We start from the raw sequence: 17,510 nt of genomic DNA, 5'->3' as shown, positions 1-17,510 counted from the left end.
CCCCTCAGAACATTCATGGAGAGGTTCGGAAAAATGACCTTGGCCATCAGAAATCTAGATCCCGCGGTAGCAATGCACCATCTCACCACGGCGCTGAGGCCATGTCCTTTTGTCAATAGTTTGTGCAAAAAATCACCCCATTACCTGGACGACCTGCAGCAGAGGGCCACTAAATACATGCAGATGGAGGAGCTGGCCGAGTTCTGCAACCAAAACCGACCTGACCTATCCCTCGCTAAAAGAGAAAATGACAAGGAACATCCACGATCTCGTCCTCGAGAAACAACCGATCGTGAGAAGAACAATAACAGAGGTCCAAGGTATGTGCAATATACGCCGCTCAACACCAGCAGGGCCAGGGTGTTGGAGCAAGCTCTAGCCAAGGAAGTTTTGGCTGTTCCTCGAAGAGCTATGACCCCTCCTCACGCCGACAAGACTAAAGCGTGTCAATTCCATCAGAACAGAGGACACACTACTGAGGAATGCTCCGCCCTTCGGGATCGCATCGAAGATCTCATTAAGGCCGGCCACCTCCAAAACTTCGTCCGGATGACAGATAACCGAAGAAACGACTACCGCCCCGGAAGAGGGGAGCATAAAAGGGATAACCGAGATCGAGCACCCCCCAGAACCGATCCCGCGAACGTAGTAGGTCGCAAGAAAGAAACGATCAACGAGACCGCAATCAGCCCAGGCGAGTCATAAACACCATTGTCGGAGGCTTCGCAGAAGGTGGAGGCTCGTCTTCAGCACGGAAAAGACACTTAAGGGCTATCAAGTCGGTCAACGCCATAGGGCGGGCATCTCCCATTCGTATGCCCCCTATTACGTTCACTGACCGAGACTTTCACGGCATTGACCCGGTGCAAGACGACCCAATGGTCATCAGCGTGGAGATCAACAACTGTATCGTGAAAAAAACGCTGGTCGATTAGGGAAGTTCGGCCGACATCTTATACTGGAAGACTTTCGAACAGTTAGGCATCCCGGAACAAGAGTTGACACCCTATGATGAGCCTTTGGTTGGGTTCTTGGGCGAACGGGTGGGCACCTGCGAAACCATAGACTTGTACACCTATTTCGGGGATGACCAGCGCAGGCAGATCAAGGTTCGTTACGTGGTGGTACATGCCAACACCTCGTACAACATTCTGTTGGGAAGACCCTCCTTGAACAAGCTTCGAGCCATCGTTTCCACCCCACACTTGGCTATGAAGTTTCCAAGTGAAGAGGGGGTCGTCATCACTATGCATGCCGATCAGAAAACAGCGCGCGAATGTTACTTCGCCAGCTTAAAAGTAGAACCAACTCTGAAGCCCAGATGGGACGTGAACGTCATCGGCGACGTTGGCAAACAGAAATCAATGGAAGGCCTTGAACTTGATCCAAGACTGGAAGATGAAGATAGGGTCGAACCTATTGAGACAACAGTTCCTTTCCAACTCGGAAAGAGTGAAGAACAGGTTACCTTTTTGAGTTCTCAACTATCCGAAACAGAGGCTAAAGATATCAAGCAAGTCCTACGGAAGTATTCGGATTTATTTGCTTGGACGGCAGCGGATATGCCAGGCATCGATCCGAATTTTCACTATCATCGACTCTCGGTGTGCCGCGACGCCAAACCAATTGCCCAGAAGAAAAGGAAAATGGGTGGAGAGAGAGCCCGGGCCGTGAAGGAAGAAACGACGAAGCTACTTCAGGCGGGATTCATAAGAGAGGTGAAATATTCCACGTGGCTGGCCAACGTGGTTATGGTAAAGAAATCGAACGGCAAGTGAAGGATGTGCACCGATTACACAGATTTGAACAAGGCATGCCCGAAGGACGCTTACCCGCTACCTCACATCGATGCACTGGTGGACGGAGCGGCGGATCATCAAAGACTAAGTTTCCTTGACGCGTACTCGGGGTATAATCAAATACCCATGCACCCGCCGGACGAAGAAAAGACTGCATTCATCACTGACTCAGCCAATTTCTGTTACAAGGTCATGCCTTTCGGCTTGAGAAATGCTGGTGCCACTTACCAAAGACTCATGGACAAGATTTTCCGGCATCAAATAGGAACCTGCCTAGAGGTCTATGTGGACGATATGGTGATCAATTCCAACTCCGCCGCCAACCATTTGTAAGACCTCCACTCGATTTTTGACAAGGTGAGGCGACACAGCATGCAATTGAACCCGGCTAAATGCACCTTCGGAGTAGCCGGTGGGAAATTTCTGGGCTTCATGTTGTCAAAGAGAGGAGCCAACCCCGATAAGTGTCACGCGATTATCAACATGCAAAGTCCTCACAACATAAAGGAAGTACAGCGCCTGGCCGGACGCATAGCCTCTCTGGCCCGTTTTCTTCCTTGCATGGCCGAGAAGTCAAGACCTATAATGTCACTATTGAAAAAAGCTACCAAATTTCAATGGAACGAGGAATGCGAGACGGCCTTTCAGAGCTTCAAGACGATGCTCGTAACTCCACCGCTGTGAAGCAAGCCAGACCCTTGTTTAGACATGATAGTCTACATATCAGTGTCGGACAAGGCTATCAGCGCTATTCTGGTACAAGAAACGACGGAGCAAATGCCGGTGTATTTCATCAGCCGAGTCTTACAAGACGCCGAGACGAGATACCAGCATCTGGAAAAGACAGTCCTAGCCCTTGTACACACTGCCAGGCGCCTTCAACACTATTTTCAGAGCCATCGGGTGCTCGTCCGAACAGACAGTCCCATAACTAAGATCCTGCAAAAGCCAGAATTGGCGGGACGAATGGTTGCTTGGTCCGTAGAATTGTCCCAGTTTGATATTCGCTTCGAGCCTAGAGGACCCATCAAGGCACAAAGCTTGGCCGACTTCTTGAATGAATTCACACCCCAAGTGCTCCCCGTTTCCCATCTTTGGACCCTACATGTAGACGGGTCATCAAACCAACAAGGCAGTGGTGCTGGCATTATTTTAGAAGGTCCCTATAAGGTGATGATCGAACAGTCACTCCGTTTCGGCTTCAAGGTATCCAATAATCAAACCGAGTATGAGGCCCTTCTGGCAGGCCTAAGGTTGGCAAAAGACTTAGGCATCCCCAGAGTACAATGTTGGAGCGACTCGCAGGTGGTAACAGAGCAGGTCAACGACACCTTCCAAATTAAAGAACCAACGTTGTTGCTATACTTTCATGCGTTTAATAAGCTGAAAGCAGATTTTGAAGATGTCCAAGTCAAACACACGCCTCGAGAACTCAACATGAGAGCCGATCAGTTGGCCAGGCTAGCTAGTAGCAAGAAGGTTAGCCATTTGCGCAGCATGATACAGCAAGAATTGCCGAAGCCAAGTATCACACAGACCGAATGTTTGCAAGTTCAGCAAGAAACGCCCAATTGGATGACCGGGATAGTAGAGCACTTAATAACCGGATCATTGCCTATTGATCCATTGGAGGCGAAAAAGATGAAAACTGTTGCGGCTCGATACACCCTAATCGCCGGAGAATTATACAAAAGGGGGTTCTCATCACCTTTGTTGAAATGTTTGGCGCCGGATCAAGCACAATACGTAATCCGGGAAATACATGAAGGCATATGCGGAACCCACTCAGGAGGCCGAACTCTCGCAACCAAAGTCGTCTGGGCCGGATATTATTGGCCAACTCTAGTGGCGGATTGTTCAAAGTTTGTTCAACAATGCAAGCCCTGTCAGCAACACGGACCGATGATGCATCAACCCCCCGAGGGGTTACACTCCATTGCCGCCCCCTGGCCATTCTCTATCTGGGGTATGGACATTTTGGGACCTTTCCCGCCAGCAAAAGGCCAAGTCAAGTTTCTTCTTGTGGCCGTTGACCACTTCACCAAATGGATCGAGGCGGAGGCAGTGGCTACCATCACGGCTAACCACGTTCAGAAATTCTTTTGGAAGAATGTCATTACTCGTTTCGAAATCCCGTATGCTTTGATCACGGATAATGGTTTGCAATTCACTGACCGCCGTTTCAACGAGTTTTTGACCGGGCTAGGAATTAAACACAAAATGGCCTCGGTAGAGCACCCCCAAACCAATGGGCAAGCCGAAGCGGCAAACAAGGTTATCCTTAAAGAGTTGAAGCGACGCCTCGGACAAGCTAAGGGGACATGGTCCGAGCATTTGCCAGAAATCTTATGGGCTTACTGTTGCACTCCACAAAGTTTCGACCAGGGAAACCCCTTTTCGACTAACTTATGGCACAGATGCCATGATTCCGGTGGAAGTAGGAGAGCCTTCCTTGAGACGAACACTATTCAATGAACAAACCAATAATGAAGCACTGAGCGTTGAATCGGATTTGATCCAAGAAGCGCGTGACCAAGCCCTTATCAACATGGAGGCTTGCCGAACCCGATTAATCTGAAAGCATCAATCAAAGGTCAAGCCACGAGATTTCCAACCCGGTGACTTGGTCTGGCGAGTCACGGGGGAAGCACGGAGGGACAAGGTTCAAGGAAAGTTGGCACCCAACTGGGATGGCCCCTACCGTATAATGCACAAATTGCAGAACGGAGCGTACAAGCTGGAAGAACTCACGGGAAAAGCCATCCCTCGGACATGGAACGCAACACATTTGAAGCACTATTTTAGTTAGCAAACGCAATGTAATTGTTTCGGTGCACTCTTTTCCTCTCCTCGGGTTTTCTCCTCTTAAAAGAAAATGTGAAGAGGTTTTCCCAAGAAGAGGTTTTTAACGAGGCACCATATTAATGAAACAAACTCTTGTGAATCTTTTATCTACTCATTGAAAACTAAATTCCCTCCCGAGCACCCTCGCTCGGTCGAGGATGAATAAGTAAATCCCTCCCGAGCACACTCGCTCGGCCAAGGTTGATAACTTAATTCCCTTCCGAGTTTAACTATTCGGCCAAGAACGAACGCTTTCCCTCCCGAGCACCCTCGCTCAGTCAAGGATGAATAAGTAAATCCCTCCCGCGCACACTCACTCGGCCAAGGTTGATAACTTAATTCCCTCCCGAGTTTAACTACTCAGCCAAGGACGAACGCTTTCCCTCCTGAGCACCTTCGCTCGGTCAAGGATGAATCAGTAAATCCCTCCCGAGCACACTCGCTCGGCCAAGGTTGATAACTTAATTCCCTCCCGAGTTTAACTACTCGGCCAAGGACGAACGCTTTCCCTCCCGAGCACCCTCGCTCGGTTAAGGATGAATAAGTAAATCCCTCCCGCGCACACTCGCTCGGCCAAGGTTGATAACTTAATTCCCTCCCGAGTTTAACTACTCGGCCAAGGACGAACGCTTTCCCTCTCGAGAACCCTCGCTCGGTCAAGGATGAATATGTAAAATCCCTCCCGAGCACACTCGCTCGACCAAGGTTGGTAGCTTAATTCCCTCCCGAGTTTAACTACTCGGCCAAGGACGAACACTTTCCCTCCCGAGAACCCTCGCTCGGTCAAGGATGAATAAGTAACATCCCTCCCGAGTACACTTGCTCGGCCAAGGTTGATAACTTAATTCCCTCCCAAGTTTAACTATTCGACCAAGGACGACACTCCAACTCCCTCCCAGGCACTTGCTCGGCCAAGATCAATCGAACCATTCCCCCCGAGTACCTGTCACTTGGCCAAAGCTGAACTTCACAACCCCTCCCGAGATAACAATCCTTTCCGAAATAGCTCCCCGGCCAACGAGGGCCGAAGCAATTCCTCCCGGGACACTTCAACTCGGCCAAAGTTTAATTATTAAACCCTGTACCAACCAAACCTCAACCAAGTCCACTTGCCTTGCCCAAAGCATTCCCGAGTACCTCTCTCGGCCAAAACAGGAAACACGTCTACGCGATCCTAGCACATACGAAACAAGAAAAGCCGCATACAAAGGAGTACAATAGAAAATAAAGCAGAGTCCGAATAGGCGAAAAAACAATTCATTACGACTCTAAGGTCAAAGTGGCACTATTGGCCGAAGGGTACAGGCTAGAATGGCTCTCACGGCCCAAAAGGAATCAAAAACAAAAAACAACAGTATACCCTAAATCTTTACATCTTAAACAAAATAGATGTATAATCAAAAAACAAAAGGCCGAGGCATTCCTCAATCGGCGTTTGTGGTCTGCTCGGTCTCCTCTTCGTCATTAACAGTGGTGCCGGGATCTTCGAGAGCCGCCGATCGAGGAGGGGCCACTGGGTCAGGTGCGGCATTCTCATCAACATCAGCAAAATGGAGCAACTGACCCTGAAAGAAGTCTTTTCCTAGATCAAAAGAGAAGCCGGATGGGAAAGTGCCGAAGTGTGTGGCTTGTCGGACGGCATGCCAAAATTCGTCCTCATGCTCTTTGATGACCTGATTTTCACACTTAGCTCGAAAGGCCTCCATAGCTGCGTCGGCATCAACCTTTGCTCGAGCAATGGCCTCTTCCATTTCCCGAACCCTTGCCCGCTCGGCCTCTTCGGCAGCAATCGCTCGGCCCTCCATTTTACCTAAGGCCTCCTTCAAACGGGCTACCTCAGCCTCCAACGTTAATTTCTTGTTGGAAGTAACCTCGTGAGCCTCGACCGATTGCTGAAACACCGATTTGGTCTCCTCCAGGTTCTTCTGCAGATTATGCACGTCGGCCATAGGCTCTAAGGCCAATTTCCTAAGTATGGCCATCGTCCTGACTTGTAACTCACAAGCCATAGCCCACTTGGCCGACGGACTCGCTGAGTCAAGCATCCGGTGTCCTTGCTCCGACAGTAAGTCCGACGACATCATTCTGGCCGGCCTGATTTCCCCCGACAGAAAATCCTTCGCGACGATGGCCGCAGGGATTGCTAATTCAGCGGAAGGAGATTCGGCCCGGCGCTGCTTAGGCCGGTTGCTTTCCGTCGCAGCCACATCGGCTTTCCTTTTCCCCTTGTCCCTTTTTCTTCTTCCATGGGGATCCAGAAAGGCAATGACATGAGGAGGCGGGGGCGGTGCCGCCATAGTAGTCGGCTGCTGATCGATGGCCACGCTCCTATGAGCCTCGGCCGAAGAAGCGCCTGGAGCACGACTCCTCATGAGTTGCCGATACGAGACGCCGACACCTTGCTGAGCCATCCAACCTGTCAAGAGCCAAAAGTCACACATCAACTTAAGAAGAACAAGGGAACAAGAAAAAACGGTATATACCCTCTAATTCAAAACAAGGCCGAGGCGATTTGGGCAACAGTACAAGAAACCGAGCCGGGATCCCCTGAGGTAGCCCATTCAGAATGTTTGTAGCCGACACCTCGGCCTCGGTCAACATCTCCAGTGGAAACTCGTCATACTTCCGAGCCTGCCTTGTCCAATAGAAGGGAAAAAGAGGTTTCTGCTCGGCATCAGAAATAATTCCGGCCGGCAACGGGGTCTATCATCACCTTTACAAACCCCGATTTGAATCCCTTAAAGGATGAAGTATACGGCCGCATTAGTGGCCGGTCGTCATGCCGAATAAGAGACAGCCACTTTACGAATTTATTCGACGGCCGAGTACAAAAATAATGTAAAAATAACCCTACGCTAGGCTCTATGTAATGATATCTACAAAGCACCCGAAAGGCTTGCATGTACGCCCACCCATTCGGGTGCAACTGGGTCGGCGCCACATTTAACACCCTAAGAACCCCCATTTGGAAGTCGTCCAGAGGGAGAGATACCCCAAGCTCCCGGAAAAGACACTCATACATATAAAAATAATCACCCTCATTCTCTCGCTTCGCAAGGAATACAAGGTATAACTCGCCAGGACCTTCGGCCCGGCACCGACGCAACTTGACTGGATAGGGCTCTAAATCTTCCCACCGAGCCAAAGTGCATATCCCGAGAAGGTGCTCCACGGCACTCCTCGCATAAAAACGGGAATAGTAGGCGGCCACTTCGTCGTCAACCCACTCATATCCCGGAACATCGCAAGGAGGAAACTTTTGCCTATAGTCTTGACGACTCATCTCGGCACCCGGAAGGTCCGAATCGGATGAACTGGCCGACCCCCTACTATCACTCAGCCCCACCTCGCGGGAACTCCCCGCCTCGACCTCGTCATTGAAGGCCAACACTTCGGCCTCCACATCCACTGATAATACCCTAGCATTCGAGGACGACCCCGATGACAAATCAATCGAACCGGTTGCCATTAAAAAGAAAAAAGCTAAAATCTACCTGTCAATGAAGCACTCGGGAGACAATATGGTGAGGGTCTCGGGGCAGACAATCTTAATATGAAGAAACGTGTGAGGATAACTATGCCCCAACGCTGTTTATATAGGTGAACCCCCCGGAATTCCAAAAGCTCCTCATTAATGCCCCTGGAACTGAAAAGACGCAAGCTAAGGGCTCGAAACCCTAGGGCGGCTGCGCATGCAACGGTCACTTTCATCAATAGTCACGACCCCCGAGACGCGTACGAAAACCCTAAAAACCCACACCGAGCCTACTCAAACCCCTTCGTCTTTCATCCTTGGGCCTTGGGGGCAGTGTACTGGTAGACACCCTTTCGACCCCATACCAAGCCGAATCACCCCTTCGGCCATAGATTGAGCCGAGTACCCTCCTCGGCCCAATCACAAGCAATCCCCATCCAAGCCACACTATCTCGAGCGTGGACCAAGCCGAATCACCCCTTCGGCCATAGATCGAGCCGAGTACCCCCCTCGGCCCAATCACAAGCAATCCCCATCCAAGCCACACTATCTCGGGTGTGGATCAAGCCGAACACCCCCTCGGCCCCAGGCCAGGCCGAATACCCCTTCGGCCCCAGGCCAGGCCGAATACCCCTTTGGCCTCAGGCCAGGCCGAATACCCCTTCGGCCTCAGGCCAGGCCGAATACCTTGACGGCCTTAGGCTTGACCGAAGGACTTGACGTAAAAGGAACTCACCTAAAACACGTGGCAAATTAGATATCTATTATACAGCAGTCATCAACCTTGATTAAGGGGAGCTTAAGGTTAATTAAAAGGTTACCCACTCCCCAAGACAGAAGGCCCACCAGGCCCAAATATGTCACTATAAATACACAGGTAATGGGACATAAAAGAGGTATGATTTATTCCATATAAAGGCATTTATTGCTCTATACCGAATACTTACTTGATCGTCGGAGTGCCTTTGCAGGTATCCTCCCCTCCCCTCGGAGACAGTATTCGGTCGGGACCGAAGCCTTGGAAGATCAAGAACTTAGAAGATTAAGAAGATACAAAAGACCGAGGAGAAAGAACGACAAGAGGAGTGTTTCTACGCAGGAACACTAACCTATTCCTAAATGAGTTTTTTATACACCATTCTAAAATAAGTCAATTAGTTAAAAAGCTAATGAAGAAAAAAAATATTATGTAAAGTTAGTTATAAATTATAAGGAAAAAAACACTACTATTTAAGACATGTAACACAAAGATAGAAATATGCAGCGTAAATTTTATAAAAGTTAAAGTTCAATCTGTTTATACAATATAAACTCATTTTAAAATTTTATCTTATCTTTATGATTACTTCTTTTAAAAATCATTTTGCAATAAAGTCTTTATGTTGAATAAAATTTATTTTTCAACAAATTATACCTTTTTATTTTTAATATCTCATGTTTAATATTTTAAAAATAACTAAACAAATTATTTTGATAAATTGTAAAAATTTAATATAATAATAAATTAATAATACTGTAAAAAAAAGTATTTATTCATATTTTCATAACAGGCAGACATGCAAGACAGAAGTGGTTTCTTCAACGTCCTAAAACCTTTTTCTTAATCGAATAGACTTTTATAAAACTTATGATTAATTTATTTTGTAAAAAAGTCTGAAATGATCTAAACTTAATTTAAACTAAACCAAAAACCCTAATTGACGTCGATCCTAATCTTATTCCTAAAAATTTCTAAATTCTAATGGTGATAACAAAATTAATAACAAAATTATAATTATTGATTACATTTAGAAGGATATTTCAAATTATATTTTAACAAAAAAATATAATATAATCTATTTGTTACTTTACTAAAATATTCTTAACAAATTACATTTATTTTAGTCAATAAACAATAAAAATTATAAATTACTAACATAAATTCTTTCACTCATCTTTAACAATGTGTGCCTCAGATGTTTTAATTTAATTATATGTGATTAAATCGTAAGTTGTTGTTAGTGTTGTTATTTTAAAACTTTGAGAGTCAAGAGAATTTTTGATAATTAAGTTGTCTTTAAGTAGTTGAATTATAATCAAGTTGGTTCAGCTAAAGAAATGATATATAAAATATTTCTTAAGACGTAAACCTCGTAAATTTATGTTTTAATAAATTTTAGAAAAAAGTTACCTGAAACTCAAATCTTTTTTCTCCCTTTTTCTATTAAAAACCTTTATTTAATTCTTCCTTATAACTGATCCAAGGTGACAAAATTGAGGATTCAAAGCTTTTAGAGCTAAGAATTTGAATTTGGTGGAAGTCGTACAGTGGCCCCAAAGACTTCAAGTTTCTTCCTCTACCTTTGATTTTTGAGCTTCTAGAGGTAAAGGAGGTTTTGTGATAAAATTTTTTGGATTATGGTGATTAATGGGTTGTTTAGATTCTTCAATTGATGGTTGTTGAGTGAATCATTGTTGAAATTGTTGAATTATATATGTCGGGCTTATGAAAGATATCTTGGCAGTGAAATATGATCAATGATCCTTGCTATAGAGTGAATGCACGTTGTTTCTGATGATGAAATTGTGTTTTAAATGTCGTTTATATGTTGTATGTTGTAATGCATGTTGGTGTTTACTAGATTTTAGGTGGATTGGGTGAAAATGAGTTTCTACCAAGTGTAGAACTCATCAACACGTCAGGGGTGCCAATGTGACACAAATCAGGATTGTTCTATCTCACTTGCCTCAAGGGTAAAGTCGGTGGCGTCAAATGTGAGGAGAGAAAATTATCTTTCACTTGGTCACATAGGACCTGAGTTTGAATGCTTTCGAGTGTGAGAAAAAGATAATCGTCTCTATTTGAATTGATGTCAAACGCCAAAATAGTGACATCGAATGTGAGTCAAGCAAATACCCTTTACTTGATTTAGGTTGAATGTGAATTTTGTTGCACCAGGTGTGAGATAGTGGGAGGCTCTCTGCCTCGACCATGCTGGACATGGGTGATTTGGGGTTGGGTGCAGGCAATGCACTAAGTCCTTTATCTCAATGGCATTGGGTGAGTTGTATAATTTCTATTTGATATCCTAAGATGTCTAATAGTTGAATGGTGATGATTAAGTTGTATGATGAAGGTTGTATGATGATAATTCATTATGTTTTAAGTTGACATTTTATTTAATGATGTTTAAGTTGCTAATTGCAAGGTGATAGTTGATTAAGTTGTTAAGTTGTTAGGCATTTGAAGTAGATACATGTCTTTGTTAAGATACATAAAAATTAGTGAGTAAAAGTTGTTTTAAAAATTCAAAATTTCTCATTTTGTAGATATAAGTTATGGTGCTTTAAGAACTCGAGTTGAGAGCCTTTCAATAAGTAAGCTAACTTTTGAATAGGTAGCAAGGTTATCGATGGTGAATAACTGTCTATGGCGGTCAGGCCAGAAATCCTTTATAACTCTATGGCGGATGCCATGGCGGCCTATGGCGGACGTCATGGCAGAAAAAAATAAAGATAAAAAAATTATTTATATATATATTATATACAAAAAAAAAACAGCAAAACAATAAATAACAAGCAACAAAACTAAATTAAAACCAACATAATATCAACTTAAATACTTAAATATCATAACAACAATACCATAATTCATTGTCTCATAACATAATTGATTAAAACACAACAAAAAACATAGAAAAACAAGAGTACAAGAAGCATTTTGCTAATCTAATCATCCTCCTCCTCATCATCATTCTCCTCCTCTTCCTCAATGTAATCATTCTCTTCATTGAATGCCAAAGGGGCATAGCCTTCAACTTCTTCACCTTCTGAATTGTCAAAGTTAATATTTGGAAATTCTTCCTCTAACTCCTCACTAATATCTTCTGAATCTTCTTCAACAACTTTTCCTTTTCCTTTCCTAGTTGAAGAAGACACACCTTTGGCTTTTTTAGATGATGCTCCTTCCCCACTTGGAGGTTGCTTCCTTTTGTTACGCCTAGTATACATTAGAGGCTCTCCAACCCCTGAAGCATCATAAACTTGATTCCAAGTAAGTGGATCATTTCCACCAAAAACCCTCTCATCTAGAGCTTCAACTTCATCATCATCATCCCCATCCATCTCTCCAACCAGCCATTCATTACATTCATCAATATCATTAAGGCTAATGGGATCAACTTCATCCTTAAGGTTGTGTCTTCGCATGAGTGCTTGATTATACTTAACATAGACCAAGTTATGTAATTTTTTATGATCAAGCCTATTTCTTCTCTTAGTATGAATTTGCAACATTAAATTAAATAATTAAGTAAACATTTTAAAATATTTGGAACTAATAAGACTCTTCAAAAGCAAATTAATCACTTGCTCAAAGACGCTCCAATTACGTCTACAACCGGATGAACTACAAGTCAAGCTCAATATCTTTATGGCTAGTTGTTGTAAATTGGGGGTTGATGAACCATAAAGTCTCCACCATTGAGCTATAAAGTCAAAAGAAAGTGTGTTAAATATGGAACAATTAGTAGAATAGAAGTTTAAAACTCAAGGTTTAGTTTCTAACCCAGTGAAACCTTTTTCCTCATTGCTATAGCAAGTTTAGTCCCAAACAATTCTCCTGTAATTTTATAAGTGTGTAGCTCCATCATGATTTTTTGCTCCACTTGCAAATCTCCTACCAACTTATTCATGCTTGCATAAAACCCTCTTATAATTTCACTATCAAATTCCATTTGAGGGTTGTCATAATACATCTCTGGATTCAAAAAATGACCAGCTGCATGTAATGGGCGATGAAGCTGAACATCCCATCTTCTATCAACAATTTCAAACACGACTTTATATTTAGTCTCATTGTTATTGAAAGACTTCATAATAGCCTCCTTTGCCTTATCCATAGCTTCATATATATAGCCCATAGCTGGCTTTTTCTCACCATCAACAAGTCTGAGTACTTTTACAAGAGGTGCCATGACTTTAAGTATGTAAACTACATTCCTCCAAAAAGAAGGCATCAAAACAGTTTTACATACTTCTCTTCCTTTTTCTTCCTTTGATAATTTGTTTGAATTCCACTCATCCGAAACAAACATCTTTCTTAAATTTGATTTTTCTTGGTGGATCCTTTCCAAAGAAAGAAAAGATGTTGCAAATCGAGTCACCGCATGTCTCACTAGCTCCCTTTTGTTTGTATAAAACCTTAACAAACTTAGGGTGCTTGAATAGCTATAAATGAAGCCAACAAGAGAAATTGCCCATTGAATTGTTTTCTTGATATTTGGAAACTTCCCAGTATCCTCCAACATTAAATCTATGCAATGGGCTGCACATGGGGTCCAAAAAATTTTCTTCCTTTTTGCTTCCAACATCTTGCCAGCGAGAACATAATTACTCCCATTGTCCGTGATAACTTGGACAACTTTTTCCTCTCCAATATCCTCTACAATAGAGTCTAGTAATTCAAATAGCTTTTCTCCGGTCTTCACAAAATTAGACCCATCAACAGATTTAATGAACATTGTCCCTACAGAAGAGTTCACCAAAAAATTAATAATGCATCTTTGCTTCTTGTCCGTCCAAGCATCTGACATGATGGAACATCCAAAACTAGCCCAATGTTCCTTTTGACTCTTCATCAATTTTTCAGTATGCTCCATCTCTTTTTGGAGAAGTGGAACTCTTATATCATGATAAGATGGAGGTCGCAAATGTGGTCCAAAAGACCCAATAGCTGCAACCATGAAATGAAAGCTCTCCAATTTGATCATATTAAAAGATAGTCCAGCTTGATACCAAAATCGGGCTATATATTGGTGGACCCTTGTTGTAGCTTCCTTGTCACAACTCTCCCTTATACTTATTTGCTTCAATTTCTCCTTCTTGTTTTTTGCAATTGCTGTTTCCAGACGTTTACAAAAAAGGTCAATAGGCCCCTTTTTCATAGCAACCTTCTTCCTTTCATTGGCCCCAAGTGTCTCAACTTCTAATTCTCTTAAATCTCCCTCCAATGTATCTTCACTACCAAGAGTCACATCTTCCATTACTCTTTGACATGACTCACTTTCTTTCATCTTCTTATTTTTCTCAAGTGCCCACAACTCATCTTTAACCTCTTGTGGAACACTTTGACAAGGTGCAACATTTCCCTTCTTTCCCATTAAATGTTGCTTTGCTTTTGTAATTCCTCCTTTCATGATTTTTTTACAATAATTGCAGATAGTTTCATTGGTATCATTCTCTTTGGTAGGATGACAATGTTTCCATCCTATGTCTGTTCTCTTAACAGAGTTTGAGGATGTTTGACTTCGGCTTGGAATTGGATTGCTAGACATTATCCTAAAATTAAGAAAAAGAACAATAATAAAATAGGCACTCAATGTTAGTTTAGAATTTAGAATAAAATAGAAATTTAAATTGACCCAATTGGTAGAAGAATTAGGATTAAAAAATTGTTGCTGTAGATGCAACAATGAATTCATTAACAAAAGACTCAAAGGAGTAGGAAAAATTAAAAAGAGGATTAAAATTTAAAACTGAAAAAAAAAGGTTTTAAACTGAAAAAATAAAAAGAGGATTAAAACTGGAAGGGATTTGGTGTGGGGTTTTAAAACTGGATTAAAATTTAAAACTGAAAAAAAAAGGTTTTAGGAAGATTAAAACTGGAAAGCAAAATAGTAGGATTAAAACTGAAAAAACAAAAACCTAGTTTCACCGGAGTTGCTCGCCGGAGTACTGGGCCACCACGGTTCAGGTCGCCGGCCAGAAAGGGGACGAAGGGGTGGTGAATGGAGGTGATTAGTGACAGTTTCGACTTCCGTAAGTGTTGTTCGCACTTCGTGGTTGCCGTAGTCGCTGCGTTTCAGGTGGCCGGAGTGTTGGGCTGCTGCAGTCGCTGCGTCAGGACTGTGAGGGAGAAGAGAGATGAGACGCGGAGAAGAGACTGTGAGGTGCAAAGAGTCGCGACTGTGAGGGAGAAGAGAGATGAGACGCGGAGCCAAGCACTAACCTAGGGCTCACTCCATTTGGGCCTATTTTCAAGCCCAAAAATAGGTTTTTTTTTTTTTAAAAACCATCATGACCGCCATGCCCGTTATACACCTTCACGGCGCCATGACCATGGCGGCCGCCATATCGAAAATGGCGGAAACCGCCATAAAGCTTCATATAACAGATGGCGAATGGCGGTTGAAGCTGAAACCGTTCTGTTTTTCGTTATAACAGGGTTATAACCGATTTTTGACAACCTTGATAGGTAGTTGTTTTAAGTTGTCTCCTCTAGGTTTTATGTATAATCCGTATATGGACAAAGTCGAGATATACTTATATAAAGTAATCAAGTAAGTAAGGTACAAGATCGAAAACTTAGTCTTTAATTGAGTAATGGAAGGATGTAGTATTTGGATGGTAGTCGGTGAGCTAATCTCATAGGAGGTTTAGTATTGCAAGCTAATGTTATAGTAGACTCATACCCAAGTTGTTATACCTTAACAAGAAAACTAGACTTTACAGTTTAAGTGACAAAACTTGAAAAATCAAAATAAGTGGTATACTTGACACCCTTTGAGTCCTAATGTTGTCTATACTTGACTTGGTTGTGATAGATCAAACGCTATAGTTTGGTAGGTTTAACCACTTAAATTGATCACTTCAGTCATAGGAGATATCGGTAATTGATATATATGTTGACGTATTAGTTGTTTAAAGTTGTTTTAATGTTATTATGTGGTGTTGTAAGTTGTTGAGATGTTGATATAATGATGTTGTTTATAAGTCAAAAGTTGATATGTAGAGTTGTATTAAATGTTGATTAAGTTGTTTATGTTGTATTGTTGCAAATTGATTGAATGCTTATTTCTTTTCACAAACTTACTCTTTATTTTTCTTGTGGTTGAAAGTACAATGTAAATAATATATGTGTATAGGATATGTATGTAACCTTATAAGGAAATTTATGATTCTAGTTGTTTTATTTATTATCCTATACATATAAAAATTACATGAATGATTAGGTAATTATTACAAAATAATTTTAGATTAGCTTATTATTGTTTAATCCTTTTTCAATGTGTAATAACTTAACTATAATAATTGTAGTTACATGCTGAATTGTTACACATCTCACACAAGAATTAGAAAAAATAACTAGTCACAAATTAATAAATTAAATGACACAATAATCATTCTCTTCACATATTAATTAAATAAGTAAAAAGAGCATCACAGCAAGATTCAATAACTTTAAGAATAATTTAAGACTAAAAAATTAAATAACTGTTCTTACCAGAAATCTGCTGTAGAGATGATCCTCCGAGTAAGATTGGTGAGCCTCCTTCGTTAGTAAGCTTGATGCTCCAAGATGGGGCTGGTACCTGCAAAAGAGACTCCGATGCTAAAGTTAGGGTTTGTATGAGTATGAATCCCGTATATATAATGCACGTACCTTGATGTATATTAGGGTTGCGTTGGGCTTTGGGCCTGAGATTAGTTGTGATTTGATTAGGTAGAGAATCTTGCCTAGACCGAGATTCCCTGAGATCGGTTACGATCTATTTAAATGCCGAGCTGACGCCACGTAGCGCGTGTCCGAGGTCAGCTCGTGCTGTGGTACCGAGCTCGGAGCTCGGCTTTGGAGTACGGATAGTACACTAGCCCCCCGAGCTCCGAAGACCGTAGGTCTTCGGAGTTAAGACCGAGCTCGTCAAGTGGGTGCGACCTTTCGCGTACGCCTGCTTGTTGCGATGCCACGTGTCATAACTGGTCGCTTCCGAAAACGTGCAAGTGGCGCGTTAATGGAAGTGACGGTTATGTAATGATGGTTCTCCAGTAATGTGTCGTCAGACGTGCCCCTTGGCTGACACGTGGCGTGACCGTTTTGAATTTGGGGGAAAACCTTATTTTCTCTCACTCGCGCCTCTTCGCCTTTCACTTTACTCTTTTCATTTTCTTTCTCCCTTGGCTTCTTGTGCAAGCTGCTTTGTGCACCTTCGCTTCCGTCCAGTCTTCGTCACTATTTTCACAGTTTTCGCCGTCGTTTCCGGTAACCCCGTCATTATTAGGGTTGTTTTGTGAGGAAGAGTACCAGGTACTTCCTTTCTACAGTTTTTCTTTTCTTTTCCCCAAATCTTCTTTTTCTCCTTCCCAAATCTTCTTTTCTTTAATGGCTGGTGGAAGTGGTGTCGGTTCTTCTACGCCTGCCAGGGGCAAGGCGCGCGGCAAGGCGGTGGCTACTGGGAAAGCCGCTGTCGAGAAGAAGGACCCGCCTCCGCCCAAGGACCTAGAGCCGGGCGTTCCTGGCTACGACTGGGTCAGGCGTGTGATGGAGGGGGTCCAGAGCATTTTTCGGTCCTTTCTTGAGGTTAATGGGATCTCGAGATCGTGTAGGGTTTGTGACCCTTCCATTTCCCGGATGA

General features: G+C 43.1%; 3 protein-coding genes across 3 annotated transcripts; 2 read left to right on the top strand and 1 right to left on the bottom strand.

Annotated features, from left to right (window-relative positions):
* The first annotated feature begins 815 nt into the window (after positions 1 to 815).
* LOC145958702 (uncharacterized) lies at positions 816 to 1,778 on the top strand. The gene is made up of 2 exons (XM_083076215.1): positions 816 to 881; positions 978 to 1,778. Exons 1-2 carry the CDS (start codon positions 816 to 818, stop codon positions 1,776 to 1,778), a joined length of 867 nt encoding a protein of 288 aa, XP_082932341.1.
* Positions 1,779 to 2,507: 729 nt separating this feature from the next.
* On the top strand, positions 2,508 to 4,274 carry LOC109816980 (uncharacterized). The gene has a single exon (XM_020382164.2). It carries the CDS (start codon positions 2,508 to 2,510, stop codon positions 4,272 to 4,274), a length of 1,767 nt encoding a protein of 588 aa, XP_020237753.2.
* A 7,552-nt stretch (positions 4,275 to 11,826) lies between these two features.
* LOC109816979 (uncharacterized) lies at positions 11,827 to 17,150 on the bottom strand. The gene is made up of 5 exons (XM_083076213.1): positions 17,083 to 17,150; positions 14,803 to 15,063; positions 12,665 to 14,436; positions 12,466 to 12,584; positions 11,827 to 12,372 (listed from the first exon to the last, which is right to left on the bottom strand). Exons 1-5 carry the CDS (start codon positions 17,148 to 17,150, stop codon positions 11,827 to 11,829), a joined length of 2,766 nt encoding a protein of 921 aa, XP_082932339.1.
* Positions 17,151 to 17,510: the final 360 nt, after the last annotated feature.

Source organism: Cajanus cajan, chromosome 6 (assembly GCF_000230855.2).
Source record: "Cajanus cajan strain Asha chromosome 6, NIPB_CcT2T_4, whole genome shotgun sequence".
NCBI lineage: Eukaryota > Viridiplantae > Streptophyta > Magnoliopsida > Fabales > Fabaceae > Cajanus > Cajanus cajan.
Note: the sequence above shows the minus strand (reverse complement) of the source record. Positions and strands in the feature narration are given on the sequence as shown.

What these genes read in the sequence shown, in the direction of transcription:
- LOC145958702 (XM_083076215.1), top strand. Translation starts at nt 816, where the DNA reads ATGCCCCCTATTACGTTCACTGACCGAGACTTTCACGGCATTGACCCG. An exon ending in CGGTGCAAGACGACCCAATG is followed by an intron (nt 882 to 977) that starts GTCATCAGCGTG and finishes ACTTTCGAACAG; the next exon opens with TTAGGCATCCCGGAACAAGA.
- LOC109816980 (XM_020382164.2), top strand. Translation starts at nt 2,508, where the DNA reads ATGATAGTCTACATATCAGTGTCGGACAAGGCTATCAGCGCTATTCTG.
- LOC109816979 (XM_083076213.1), bottom strand. Translation starts at nt 17,150, where the DNA reads ATGACGGGGTTACCGGAAACGACGGCGAAAACTGTGAAAATAGTGACG. An exon ending in AGCAACTCCGGTGAAACTAG is followed by an intron (nt 14,437 to 14,802) that starts GTTTTTGTTTTT and finishes TCTTAATTTTAG; the next exon opens with GATAATGTCTAGCAATCCAA. An exon ending in ATTGGAGCGTCTTTGAGCAA is followed by an intron (nt 12,373 to 12,465) that starts GTGATTAATTTG and finishes ATTCATACTAAG; the next exon opens with AGAAGAAATAGGCTTGATCA.